Below are 14,416 nucleotides of genomic sequence, written 5' to 3'. Positions count from 1 at the left end.
TTTTATATGAAAAATTGAAAATCTCTTTGAGTCTACTTTCTAATGGATTAAACAAAATCTAAATCTAAATTTTTTAAGAAAAGATTTTGAATTTTTACTAGACACTATGCAATTATCTAAAAACTACACATAAGGTAATTTTGAAAATTCACTATAATTTGAATATAATGAATTAAATGATGAATTTTATATGGATATAAATCCTTTTAAGTCTAATTTCTAAATCTTCAAACAGTTTTTAATTTGGACTTGTATAACTCAAGATATGGTCAAATTAGTGAGTAAAGTGCAAAATAGAAGACAACCAGCAGCACTATTACAAGAACGAAGTGTTCTAACATTGAATTTGTTTTATTTTTCTGTATTAATTCACAAAGTATTAATATTTGAATTTTATATGGTTGAAAAGCTTTTTGAGTCTACTTTCTAATGGATTAAACAAAACCCAAATCCAAATTTTTTAAGAAAAGATTTTAAATTTTTACTAGACACTATACAATTGTCTAAAAACTACACATGAGGTAATTTTAAAAATTCACTATAATTTGAATATAACGAATTAAATGATGAATTTTATATGGATAGAAATCCTTTTAAGTCTAGTTTCTAAATCTTCAAACAGTTTTTAATTTGGACTTATATGACTTAAGATATGATCAAATTAATGAGTAAAGTGCAAAATAAAAGACAACCAGTAGCACTATTCTTCTAAAATCTAGCTGACTCAATCGATCAGATACCAAAACTAATCGATCCCCTCAACTATAACAGTAAAAAATGGAGTGAAATTTAATAACCAATTTATCCCCTATCAAAACCAATTGATCCCTTTGTCCTAAACAAGCTCTAATGCCTAGTTTCAAGGGAGGAAAACATGGTTTTTCATTTCCTAAGCATTCCCAATGGCTATTTCCTCAGTTCCTTTATAAATTAAGCATTCCCACACATCAAGAAGGTTGATGTATCAAAAAAACAAGAACCAACAAGCTATATTTTCATTTTCTCAGAGAAACAAGAGTTGTTAAAGCTTAAAATTCATATATTTTGTATTTGTTGTATCCAAGATATATTGTGCTATTCATTCATCATATTTCTTTGTACATCATTAGGCAAACACTTAGCCTTTGAGTGGTGTTTTAAGTTTACATTTTTATTGAGTGATTTTGTTATTAAGAGGTGAGGTATCTTCTTGAATTTATGAGATTGAGAGATTGCTACTTAGCATAGAAAGTAGAGAGTGTCAAGTGACTATTTAAGCCTTAGAAAAAAGATAGAGTTATAATTTCAATTCAAGAATAGTGGATTTAAGCCTTAGCCTGGATAACTAAGAGAGATGACATAGGTACCTTGAGGAAAAGGATCTAACCTCTATAAATCTTTGTGTTTAATTTATCTATCCTTACACTTTTTACATTTATTATTGTTTATATTTGATTCTAGACTCATTAATTGTTGTTGATAGCATCACATTTTCATTAAATAGCATTTTGTTTTTAGTCTTTCATTAAATTATTTTGAAATCATTATTTAGGATGATTTTGGAGAAATTCAATTCACTTTCTCATGGATCACCATCTCACCTAAAATGATAACAGATTGTATTACAAGTATTAACTTTAAAGCTCAAATCGATGTGAACAAGAAAACTTTCATAAGAATCAAAACAACTAGATACCTTATAATCATAATAAGAGCCAAATTTTTCTACCTCTTATTTTATGAATTGATTACTTTTGATAAGCTCATTGTTATGACCCCAAAACTTTTATAATTGAAAAGTTGGTCACTAGTGAAGAATAGAGAAGAATTAAAAAAGGAAGAAGAAGAGAATATTACATAAAAAGGAAACAAAGAAAGTTTAAAAGAGAAAATAGTTGTATTTTAGATACCAATATGAGTACACAATAGCCTGCTCCCCTTTTTTTATGATCATTCTCACTAATAGCTACATTCTGAGAATATTAGAGATGAAAGCTCTATATCCTTCTAATGACAAAAGGCAGTATTTGAATAAGGGCCTCAAGAGGCCATACATGCAAAAAAAAAATGAAATAGCAGTCTAAATAGGTAATTGATCTAGTTCTTAAGTCCAAACTATAATCTAATAAAATAGGCACATATCAAAACTCTTTCCGTGAAGATGATTTTTATCTTTAAAGATCAAAGGATAGAACACCCATACCACTAAGCATTGCTGGATCTTACTTTTCATCAATGGGAATTCAACTACAATAATTTTAGTTGTTATCATCAATGATGTTACTCTTGTAGTTTCAAGCAAAGCAATTATAGTTACTTTCAACAAGTCATTAATACCAACCTTTGTCGTATCAATATATACATCTTTGGTAGCTCTATACTCAAGATTAGAGTAATCTTGTTCCACAGCTTACCAACAATAATAGCTCATTACACTCCTATATTTGAAGCATTTGAGTGCACAAATATCTTTAAAGCATTATGTTCAATTTGAACACCAATCTAGTTGTCAAAGTTGATTATAGGTAGATTGTTCAACTTTTTTTTATGCATATAAAAGAGTAGCACCACCATCTGGCACAATATTCTCTTCTAAAACTGCCTTTATGTCATTTAATGCATTTATAACTCTATCCCTCTTCTTACTAACTTCCACTTCACTAGTTCCTCCAATCTTTAAGATAGCAACACCACTAGAAAGTTTTGCCAATCTTTATTAAAACTTCTCCTCATTATAATTAAAAGTGATGAACTCAATTATTAAACTAATCTGCTCACATATTTCTTCAATGGTTATCTTGCCACCATTCTCATCAAGAATGATAGTGTCCTTAAAAGTAATTCTAATAGTGGCAATCTGTTTCGTTAAAATTGTGTTAAATATCGAACAAACTATCCATTTCACAAAACATGTTTTTTGGTGGTCATTCACTTTAATGATTTGTTTCAATCATTTGCTACCTTTGGAAAGCTATTGCACTCACAAGTATAGGCCAAGTTCAAAGTATTCTTTGGGAAACAAAATCCACCAAAACCCAAACTAGCATTCAAGAACTTGGATCTTGTATCCTTTCTAATAGCATGCAACATTGGCTCACATCAGCACTAGTTATCTTATACAATGTTGACATAGTATTATCAAAAGAAAGAATTTGTGCCCAGAAGGCATTGACAACAAGCTTCGATAGCTTAGTAGACTTCAATAGCTTAATAAACCAAAGGTTGGTGCATATGGTCTAATTTACAAAGAACCAGTAGACATCAACATCCCTTAATGCCTCAATTACCTTTTAACCTTCTAAGATCTCTCTAAGATCTTTTTGCTTTCTATAAGAACACAGTCAAGATAGAAAAGGTCTTGAATTACAGCTTCCTCAGCAAGGAATTCAGGGTTGGTGACAATTTGAAAGTCGATGCCTTTGCTATTGTGGGTCAAATTTTTCTCTGTTGCTTCAACTGCCATCTTATTAGATTTTCATACATAAGAAATCATACAAGCAACACTCTCCCTCTCCCAATAAGTTAAATCAACAGCTTTCCTAGCTTCAAGACTTTAAGTTTTAGTTAGGTATTAAGCAAAACAAACAATATACTAGCCTAAAAAACATGCTTCTCTATATCAGTGCTAAAGAAGGTGTTATTTTCATTGCACTGCTTCACCATCTTTTCAAGACCTAGTTTGTAAATGAGGAGTGCATCACTATTCCAAGCATTAATTCTTGCCACAAAAATATCAACAACAGCCATTTTAATTTCTAAGCATTGTAGTGCATTGTTTATGGTAGGCCTATTGAAATATCTAGTTCCAAGGCTAACATTACGAGGAAATATAATGGCACCATAAACACTATTATTAACATGGATTGCATCAATCCCATTTATAGGATGCATATCGAGCCGCGACTCGTGCTATCTGCTAAAGCTATGAAAAAGATTGAATTTCTTTCACCATACCAACTGGATCATCCAATTTCTCAATTCTTTTGTAGTTTGGAAAAGTTATTGGTGCCTTATTTCCCTTATTTTGAAATATAACAACACTAAGATAGTCCAATAATTCATAATTAGAGTAGAGTCAGCAATGTCATTTCCCATTACCAAAAGCCTAAATCTATAAGTATCATGAATTGTAATCAAATTTCTACAAGCATAGATAGCCCTAAAAAAGAAAGGTTTAGCACTATTAACATTTTATGCAATCCCAACAATCCTAAACCTATTCCAAGTAACCAAAAACTGCATATCCCTTAACATCAAAGCACCAGAATTGAATATCTAGTTTGTTTAGTGTTTACCTTAGACTCATAAAACATTTGAAATACTATCATGAAAAAGATGGATTTTTCTAGAAGTGTATTTAAAACAAAAAAAAGACTTTTAGAGTTTACTGTATAAGTATTTTGTTTGGCTAGTTGATTTTTTTCTGTAAGCATATTATAGTCACTAATTGCTTTACTAATATTATCTAGACTAGTAGATAATTGGGCAAATTAGGAACTCATACTTTGCAGGTCGAATTGAATATCTTCACACAACCAATCAAACAAACATACTATTCAATCTAGATTCGAAGCATTCCATTAGTTCATGCAGCAGAGTTCCATTAATCTAAAATCTAGTCTTCATCACTTCACCCATGCCAAGAACGATGCTCTGATACCAATATTATGACCTAAAAACTTTTATAATAGAAAGGATGGTGATTAGTGAAGAACAGAGAAAAATTTAAAGAGGAATGTTACATAACAAAAAAATAGAGGAAGTTTGTGAGAGAAAATAGTGATATTTCATAAATCAGTATAAGTACACAATACCCTACTTCTCTCTTTTTATGGTCATTCTCACTAATAATATCATTCCAAAAATAACAAAGATGAAAGCGCTATATCCTTCTAATGACAAGAGATAGTATTTGAATAATGGCCTTAAAAGGCCGTACATGCTAAAATAATAATGAAATAGCTTTCAAATAAGTAACTGATCCAATTCTAAGCCCAAGCTATAATCCAATAAAATAGGCATGTATCACTCATCTTGAAAAAGATTAAAAAATATTCTCTATATAAACTAGTGCTCAATTTTAGAACCAACTTTTAGAATGTGAGACTTGAGCCCTGATTCAAAATCTTTTTTTACTTTATCATAATGACTATCAACTACCTTCTTAGCTTTCAATGTAATTGTTGAATTTATAAAAGGATTTAAAAAAAGAATATATGCTCACTCATTTGGGTAGTGTTCATTCCCACATAGAAAGAATTCTGATTATACTTAGAAATATATGAACTTCGAATCTAGTACAACCCTTAAAGCCGTTCATTTTGCTTCAAATTGTTCTTTACCATCATCAGTTCATGCCATTCCTCAATGCTTTCATAGTAGATAATTCATGGATGCATCCCTTTAGCTCATGTTTGAAAATAGATTTCTTATGATATATATGGGAAAGCATCTTTGAAAATTTTTTCTTTATATGCCAAAGGGATAGACGACATCGAGATTTTGAAAAAGCTTCCATCACAACAGACTCTACAGCTAAATCTTGAGTAGTAATTATCAAGACTGGTGCTTTTCCATGCATCCTGTCTAGCCAAGTTTCAAATAAACAAATGAAGCTTTCCTCAAATTCATCTTGCAATAAAAGCACAACCAAATAAAATTGATTGGTAATCATTATTTAATCATACAAAAGGAGCTAATGGCATACTATGCTAATTAGTTTTATATGTGGTGTCAAATGTAATGACATCGTGAAAATACTCACAAGCCAATCAGGATCGAGCATCTACCCAAAAAAAATTTATCATATGAGCATTACCATCTCATTGAATTACATAAAAGAAATTAGGATTGTTAGCTTACTTTTTTCAAAATAACATAAGACAACTTAAGTATCTTCAACATCTAAGTTTTTCCTCCTTAAATCTCTAAGATGATCCCAGCAATTTGTACATGAAAATTGTTGGTCAGCATTACTAAATAATGCTACTACTTTTCCTGTAGGAATTCCTTCTTCATTAAATTTCTCAACAAGACTTTTAGCTACAAACATCAATTTCTTATGGCATCTAAGATAAGATATACTTTTAGGACTAATCATATCATGATTAAGTACATTCAAAAATGATTTTACATCCCACTTCTTGCTTTCTTTATCGTTGCTACCTTAAACAATGCTCCATAACCAATTCTTAAAGTTGAACACCTCCATTTAGTTATTTTGACATAATTTTGAGTGTCATGATTCTCATTGACTTTTTCTTTATATTGAACTTCCTTGGAACAAACATATATTCTACTTACTACTTTGTTACTTCAAGAGCCTATTTTACTTGATCGAATGCAAATATCAAAACCTGGTTCCTTTGCAAAGATTTTATAAAACATTTCAATCCCTTCCAAATAGTCAAATTGCAAAATTGCATTTCAATAAAAGGGCTCTGATTCTTTGACTGTACTAACAAACACTAATGTATTCTCTAAGTTAACTTGTATAGTACTATATTTGTTAATTAGTGCATTTTGCTCATTTACCTCTATATTTTGAATATCACCAATTAGTTAGGCATCCTCTTTTGATGACATTTCCATGATAGATTTTGCTTCACATGTAATTTAGAAAAAAAAAAGAAAAAAAATGAAAATTAAAGAAGTTATAAAATTGAGGTTTGGTATTGATATTTCCTTTTTTTAATCATCTAATTAAAGATAAAGCACCAATAAAAGTAATATATCATCCACCATATTATGTTTATAAGAAATTAACCTACATAAAAAATTTCATGGAAAAAAAAAAGCTTGTTGAATAAAATCTTAAGAAATCCATGTTAAGTCTTCCTAAAACTAATTTCATTCCTTTAAAAATGAAATGAATCATGAACATAAGTACCTCTTTTGTAGCAATGTTATCAATAATCCTAATGGAAATTAAAAAAATAAATAGGCAAAATATTATTTTTCTCGAAATGAAAACTAAAAACTCTCTCTTTACATCCCATTACTCCAAATCTTTATGCCAACTTCTTAGATTATGAACTTTGTTAAATAAAATGGACAAGCAAAAAGAAAATTAGAAAACTTTAGTAGTTTTGCCTTAGTGAGGAGACATGACTTTGATTTTGCACTAAGCTTTGAATTGGTAAACATGAAAAAATAAAATGAGTTGTCAGAAAAGGGAAAAAGGAAGAGACGTTCAAAGAAGGTGAAATTGGGGAAAGCGAAAGAGACGTGAAAACAAGAGGGAAAGGGCTTGATAAGATTATAAAGTAGGATTTAATCTTAGCCTTTTTATTTATTTTCAATCTAATGGACGAAAAGGGTGCAAAACTTGCTAGTTTTACTCTGGTGCAATTGAAACTCTCTCTCTCATGTCCGTGTGTGTATATATATACACACACACGAATCAGTTTATATCATTGTAAATTTTATATTTTTATTTTTGAATCAAAATGATTAAAATTAAAAATATTATTTTAAATTAAATTAATTATTAATTTAATTTTGATGTAAAAAAATATAAAATATATTGACGTATAAGTGAATTATTCTATCTAACTACCTTATAAAATTGTCTCTAACTCATCCTTAGCACATCACGTCAGTTGTTTTACTTTAAATGAAATGCCATGTTTTGCCATTTTATAAGTTTGTTTTTATGACTTTTCTTATTTGTCCTTTATGTAAAACAGTAAATTTTTATGATTTTTTTTATTACTCCTTTATGCAAATAGTAAACTATTGCTTTTGTTTATGTCGTTTCAAGATTGCTTCGGTTTGTTGCCGTTGTTTTTACCCTATGTCTTAGTTTTTTTTTTTTTACCTCATTTGGATTTTTTTTTTTGTTTTTAATGCTTGTTTCCAGTTTTTATCTTTCTCATTGAGTGTCAATTTGGAATTTATTTATTTTTAATGGGGGTGGATGAAGGGAAGGCGAATGATAGAGTTTTGGGAAAAATGATTTGGGGTAGATTTTGATGCTGTATCGAAGAAGGAGGGCAAGTTTCATCGATCGAAAACTGACAAGTTTTGTTCAATTGGTGGGTTTCTTTGGTCCATTTTGGTCATTACATGATTAACTAGTTTGGTTTTATAACATTTTAGTTTTGTTTATTGGTTTAAAATTCCCCACAAATAAGCTTGAATTTTTTAGGGGGGACAATTCTTTCTTTTGCTACTTCATTTTTTGTGGGTACTATTGTATTTTGTTTGTGAATATCTCAGTTAAAGCTAGATGGTTGAATGAACGGCATGGTTTCCTTTTGAAGTATTTGGATTTTTATTTGGTAAATAAGAGTTTCTGCACTTTATGGTTAACGTATATGGCAAATTTTTTATCACATCTTTTGGGTATTTTAGGATTTTTTTAAAATTTTATTAGACATTTTCATAGAAAATAAGTTGTTTGTATATTGTTTGATGGTTGATTTGTATCATCTCTCATGGTTTTTTTTTTCAAAGACATAATTTGGCGTAAATGATAAACTCTGTTAAGGACTCATGTTAAAATTAAGTAGCTATCAATGTTGGTAATGATTTCCTGCAACGTGCTGTATTGCAATTTGTTTTTACACTATTTATTTATGTGAGATAACCAATCTAAAATTTTTTTAACCTCATTTATGTTTTTTTTTTTTTAAGTTTAAATAAGGGGTGTAAGTGATTAAGCGTATTAGAGATTTCTATTAAATATGATTAGATGTAAATATAAAAGTTAGTAATAACTTTCTGTCGTGTATTATTTTATTAAAGATGTGAGAGATTCAGGTTTAAATGTTTTGTCAAATTGATTATACGATAAAAGTTGTAGCATCTCGTGGTAATTCATGGTTTGCTTTGGAGGCTATGTTTCTAGGTTCTTCCTTATCCTTATTTTAGGAGCCTTATTTTTTTTCTGTTGTTTTAATGTTATAGTGCCACTATTTTAGCTTTTTCAGTTCAGGGTTGTTGTTCTGTGGTCATCGTATTCTTTATATGTTGGTTTGGTTTTAGATTTATTTTCTTTGATTTTTGATCAAGTTTTTTTTTTTTTTTTAGTGTTAATTGACTTAGATTGTTGTTTCTCCCCTTTTTTTTTTTTTTTTTTGTTATTTGGACAATTTTCACAAATTTTGTCTGATCATTTATTATTTGAATTCTTCTTTACATCTGCTTGGAGAACCTTGGCTTGATTTGCCTTAACTATATTTTAGGAAATCTTTCTTTATTTTTGTCATTTAAGGTTGCTTTCATTTTGTGGAAAGATGATTTATTATTTGAGAGATAATCTTTGTAGGTGAGAATTAATTTGATTGGAAATATATATATTTTTGGCTTTTTCTCGTTAATTATGAAGGCCGGTCATTTTTATGTTATGATTATTGTTATTTCCTAAATGTTTGTCTATTGCTTGTCAATAAATCAATAAGAGGATTTTTTTTCTATCTTTAAGTTCACAATTATTAGTATCATTAATGTCATTTAATTGTTCAATTGTTTTTGTTTTCTTTGATGTGTCATAGAGTTTTGATTCTATTTGGTTGATCTTTGCCCCATAAAATAATTAGCTATTTTCTCACTCATATTTATATTTCATTTATCTTTTATGTTTGCTTTTTTGTCAGTTTACTTTTTTGTTTTTTAAAGAGCTTTAAGTTACTGGCTAATACTCAAATTTTTTTTATTTTTTTTCTTAATGCTGAACATTAATATCTTTTTTGTCTTAACTTATTTATGATTTTATATTGACTCACTTACAAGAATATATTTAGTTTTAATGTATAAGATTTAGGTTGCCTGTTTTTCTTTTTCCATTTACCTTTGTTTGTCTTATATGTTTTGTTATTTGTAATTTTTTATTCTTTATCTGTGATCTTATTTTAGTGATAATTTCTAGATCATGGTAGTTGAAAGCTTTGTCTATCATGATTTGTTTTTTAATTTGTCTTTTCTTTTTTAATTGAGCTGTCCCTTGTTGAAGTTGTGATTCTTATGTTTAGTGGAAATAGATGGTCTTCATACAAATTAAGCTTGATCATGAGAAAAATTTTGATGTGTCAACCGATATGACTTTATTCATAAATATCTCTAATGAACTTTGTGGAATGAATGGTTCAAGATATATTTAGAGTCAATTTCATATTAAAATTAAAATATAAATAAGTTGAGAAAACCATTACAGTATACACAGACGTAAACTATATATATATATATATATATATATATATATATATATCAACACCACAAAACAAAGTTTTATTTTCTGCATGTCCTTTAATAATTATTGAAAGAAAAAATCATTTTTATAATAATTACTTGAACGGACATTTGTCGATATAATTAAAACTGTAACACCAATGTATACAATAGAATTATTATTTAAATCAATCTGTATTGAAGATAGCTTCTGGCAAGACCATTAAGTTTAGTAAATTACATTGTAAAAATCGTAATTACTTCATTGGGTATACATGATGAGATAAACCAAAATTTGTTCGATCCTATATTTGAGCCACAATTCAGATTCTAGTTGACAGATTTGACTACACATTCAACTGTTCAAAGAACAAACCAACCTCACCATAAAACTCACAGGGCATCCAGTAGTGGAAGCTTTGGAAAGTGCCGTTGAGAACACACGAGACACAAGCCATACAAGACAGCATTCATGAACTTCATAAACCTTTAGACCCAGGAAGGTCAATCCACTGCAATTGAATTTCCACTTCACCACGCTCCACATTTCTCAATCTGAAGCAAAGGTCTTGGACAACCTTCCCTTCATTCAAATAAATGGTGCTCTCTTCGGCCAGGCAGTTGTTCCTGCCTGGTTGCAATCTTGATAAAATGGTTCCACTTGGGATTTCTCCCAAATTCATTTTCAAGGCTTCTATATATGTCCTGATGTCAAACTCAGCATCTCCCATTTTGTCATCCTTGCTAAAAGTGTCATGGTCATACACTTTCTGAAAACATGCAGAAACAGAAAACACCTTAAACAAACTAATACCAGAAGATGACCTCCTACATTAAAATGCCAAAAGAACAAAACATGATTTTAGCCAAAAAAGAGGAAAAAGAAAAGAAATGAGTTGGCAATGTGTGGTTGAAATTATCAGTTAGTTTTCAATAAATTTAAGAGTAGATATGGTTTTGCCCAGTTAGGAATGGAGCCACAATTTTGATTCAAACGGGTACACCAAAGCATACAAATTTATTTTTATGTTTTTTCTTGATCTTTCAAAACAAATAAGTTACACTAGGAATTTCTTTCGATTAAATTTAATGCAGTTTTGTTTAAATATTTTAATAATATTAATAATATTTCCAATGTTTCTCTGTCCCTATCTTTCATATGATATTTCACAAATAATTACTTATAAGAAATTCCCAAGCATTCCATCAGTTTTATTCAGTTTAGTTGCCAGCAGAAAAAACATTATCACTAAGAAACTAAAAGTAAATGAGGCAACTAGAAAATAATAGGAAAATATCTGGTCCAGAAGAAGTATAACAAAGTAGCTTCGGTCATTGTTGGTTAGGATATCACGATGATAAAGCACTAAGGTCATATTCCCTCCTTCCCTTTATTTTGTTGATTTAGGTGGGGGAATTGGGGGAGGTGTAACTGACATTATTTCACCAGATCATGTATGCTATTCTTCTATGATTTGACCGTGTTTTGCTGTCTAGCAGCAATCTAGACGTCAGCCGAAAGCCAATTAAATAGGAAACCACTGAAACAGAAAATTGCTTCAAACTAAATTTCTGATAACAGTGTGTAGTTCCCTGATAGTTAACAACAAATCCAATTCGGAATGTTGAGATTGATTAAGGTTCAGACGTTTTCACTAATAAAACCTTTGCAAAGAACGGACATAATTAGCATCATCAAGAAGGCAACAAAACGACTCTAGACCTCTAAAAGATCATTTTAGACATTAAAAAGTGCGCATTGAATTGGCAAACAGCAATTTAAGCATATCAAATCAGTTGGGTTCTTTTAAGAAATATCAGAGAATCAGCAATTAAGCTTGAAGTAAAAATGAATTTCAAATTTTAATCAAGTAAGAGAATCAAAATCATCAGAACACAAGCTATCTAACAATTTAAAGATCAAGGATCAGCCTATCAAATAGTACAAAAAGCAAAATATCTACTCTAAATCTCTAATCACTAGCCCAAAGTCCACACATGCATGCTTATACATATAGGTAACAAGCATCGTTATGCATTGGTTGAAATTTGGTTTCAATTAAATCTAGAAGCTGCAAAACAGGGGGAATGGTTATCTAGGAATAAATTTAGCTTTAGAAGCCAAAGGTTGTCCTATATAATGCAAGAGTTGGTTATTGAAATGGCTTTCCGTTTTAGCATTACATTGATAATAGTAACTAGTAGACAAAAGACTTACCAGCTTGATTGGAACACTAGGATCTGTTATAGAAAGAGTTAAATCCTCATTCCATTCAGGATTGACATCCTTCTTTATTACACGAGTCTTCAGTTTCTGCAAGAAATATTTAGATACAAAATTAGAACGACAAGCAAGTTGCTCAAAAATGACTCCAAAAATAATTACATGAAATGGAACTTAAAAAAATCTAGTTACGTTTTGATTAGTGTTATTCCCGTTTACTTACATAACACGACAAGGATTCGAATCTTTTTTTGTTTTTTTTTTTTAAAAAAAAAACCAAAATTTCCTTTCTCTTTCTTTTTTTTTTTTTTTTTCCAAATTTTAATGGTATATAACATTTCAAGTTGCTATTGGATTTTGGTAAGGACCCAAAATTTAAAAGTTCTGAGAGGTCAATTATATTGTATCAAAGTAATCTTCATAAATAATAACATTTAAAAAAAAAGTCCATGCAAATTTGTTACTTATAAAACAAGAAGATCATCATTATTACTATAAATTTTTAAGGTGAAGATCATATTGAAAACAGCAGAATAGATTTGTTAAAACCGAAAAAGAAAGAAAAACTAAAAGAGAAATTAACAAGGGCAACAGAAGAAGAAAAAAAAAAGAACAGAAACAGACCTGTCTGCCCATCTTAACAACAACGTAAGGATCGCTGCTTCGGACATCACGTACGGCAAGGTTTACGCCACGTTTGACGCGAATCCTCAGCAGACCCAACAAGTTGTCCATCAACGATGAGCTCCTCTCGCTTGGTGGTGTTTTTGGCGACCCTGTCATTTTTTTCCTTTTTGATGATCTCCCTCCTCCTTTATACCCAAAAGAAAAAATGTTTCTCTTCCCTATTCTATCAAATAATAATAAACAACCATGATAAATAGTTTACACGACCTTCATTTTATTTTATCGTTTATTTTAATTTAAAAGTAATATCAGAATAAACTCAATTTTCCTGAGGCGGTGAGACTGACCTGATTTGCCTTTTCTTCGCCGTCGAGAGAAATTTCTTTTGGATATGCGGGAAGCTAGGAAGTTTTGGACGAAGCGCAGGAGATGCTGGAGCCCGGAGGTGGGGGATGTGGGGTAATATCCGAGGAGGGTGACCGGTAGACCCGGAACACGTTGAGAAATAATTGGATGGGATTTTTTTATGGACGTTGACCTCCGACAAACTATGACAAAGGCGTAAAAGACGCTTTGTATGTCTGGAGCTTCAATGATGACGTGGCATCAAATTACTGATTGTTATCGTAGGGAATCTTCATTACTACAAAATTTAATCTTTCTACTTTAACCATCAAAAATTTAATCTTCCTACTATTTTGATTTATCAATCTCAATCCTATTATAAAATGTTGTTAATTTATCACCGTTTAAATTGATGATATAAATTTTGATTAATTGACGTGTACATTGATCGAGTTTATGTAACTTATTAAAAAATTTCATGATGTTAATGTGTAAAAAATAATGCTCCATGACCAAAAAAAATTTATTTCGATTTAATAATCTTAATTCAATCATTAATTCTATTTAAATTTTTATATTAAAACGTTAATGTGACATTTGATCTAATAATATGTTCATAAACTTTTTCTACATGATATTTTGATTGTTGTACATTTAAATGGCATGTTACATGGCTTGACATTTAATTCACATTAAATTTAAGCTTTTTTATTTAAAAAAAACCTTAATTAAATTAAAAGAAGTAATTGTTGGAGAAAAGACAAACCCAGATTCTAACATTATTCAAGCCTAAACTCCGTTAATGCCACTATGCTAGCCACCGACATTGATGTTAGTCATTGTGCATCAACGTTGAAATGTCTCTAAAATTTACTGGAAAACTCCCCCAATCTCTTTTACAAATTTATTGACTTAGATATCTCTAAAAAAAAAAAAAACCCTTTTTTTCATGAAAAACCAAAAAAATCTAAATATAAAAAACCTAGATCAACAGTCGCCCCCACTTGCGATGGTCACTAAACTTTCTTCGAGTCTTCCCCCCATTCTTTTCTTGGTTTTCACTATTAGGAT

General features: G+C 29.9%; 1 protein-coding gene and 1 pseudogene across 3 annotated transcripts; both read right to left on the bottom strand.

The window, feature by feature from the left end:
* Positions 1-2,983: 2,983 nt before the first annotated feature.
* Positions 2,984-3,870, bottom strand: LOC111290161 (UDP-glucose 6-dehydrogenase 1 pseudogene; annotated as a pseudogene).
* Positions 3,871-10,313: 6,443 nt separating this feature from the next.
* LOC111291144 (protein C2-DOMAIN ABA-RELATED 4-like) lies at positions 10,314-13,539 on the bottom strand. Of its 3 annotated transcripts, none has more exons than XM_022882756.2 (4): positions 13,348-13,539; positions 12,998-13,149; positions 12,368-12,463; positions 10,314-10,919 (listed from the first exon to the last, which is right to left on the bottom strand). In XM_022882756.2, exons 2-4 carry the CDS (start codon positions 13,106-13,108, stop codon positions 10,629-10,631), a joined length of 498 nt encoding a protein of 165 aa, XP_022738491.1. In that variant the 5' UTR covers positions 13,109-13,149; positions 13,348-13,539; the 3' UTR covers positions 10,314-10,628. The 3 variants fall into 3 exon arrangements, with proteins under 3 accessions (XP_022738491.1, XP_022738493.1, XP_022738492.1); XM_022882758.2 differs by having other exon boundaries at positions 12,998-13,223; positions 13,348-13,514; XM_022882757.2 differs by having other exon boundaries at positions 12,998-13,218; positions 13,348-13,494.
* Positions 13,540-14,416: the final 877 nt, after the last annotated feature.

This window comes from Durio zibethinus, chromosome 11 (assembly GCF_047325235.1).
Source record: "Durio zibethinus cultivar Kanyao isolate XHJ-2024 chromosome 11, ASM4732523v1, whole genome shotgun sequence".
NCBI lineage: Eukaryota > Viridiplantae > Streptophyta > Magnoliopsida > Malvales > Malvaceae > Durio > Durio zibethinus.
The sequence above is the reverse complement of the archived record's forward strand: the minus strand, read 5'-3'. Positions and strand labels throughout refer to the sequence as shown.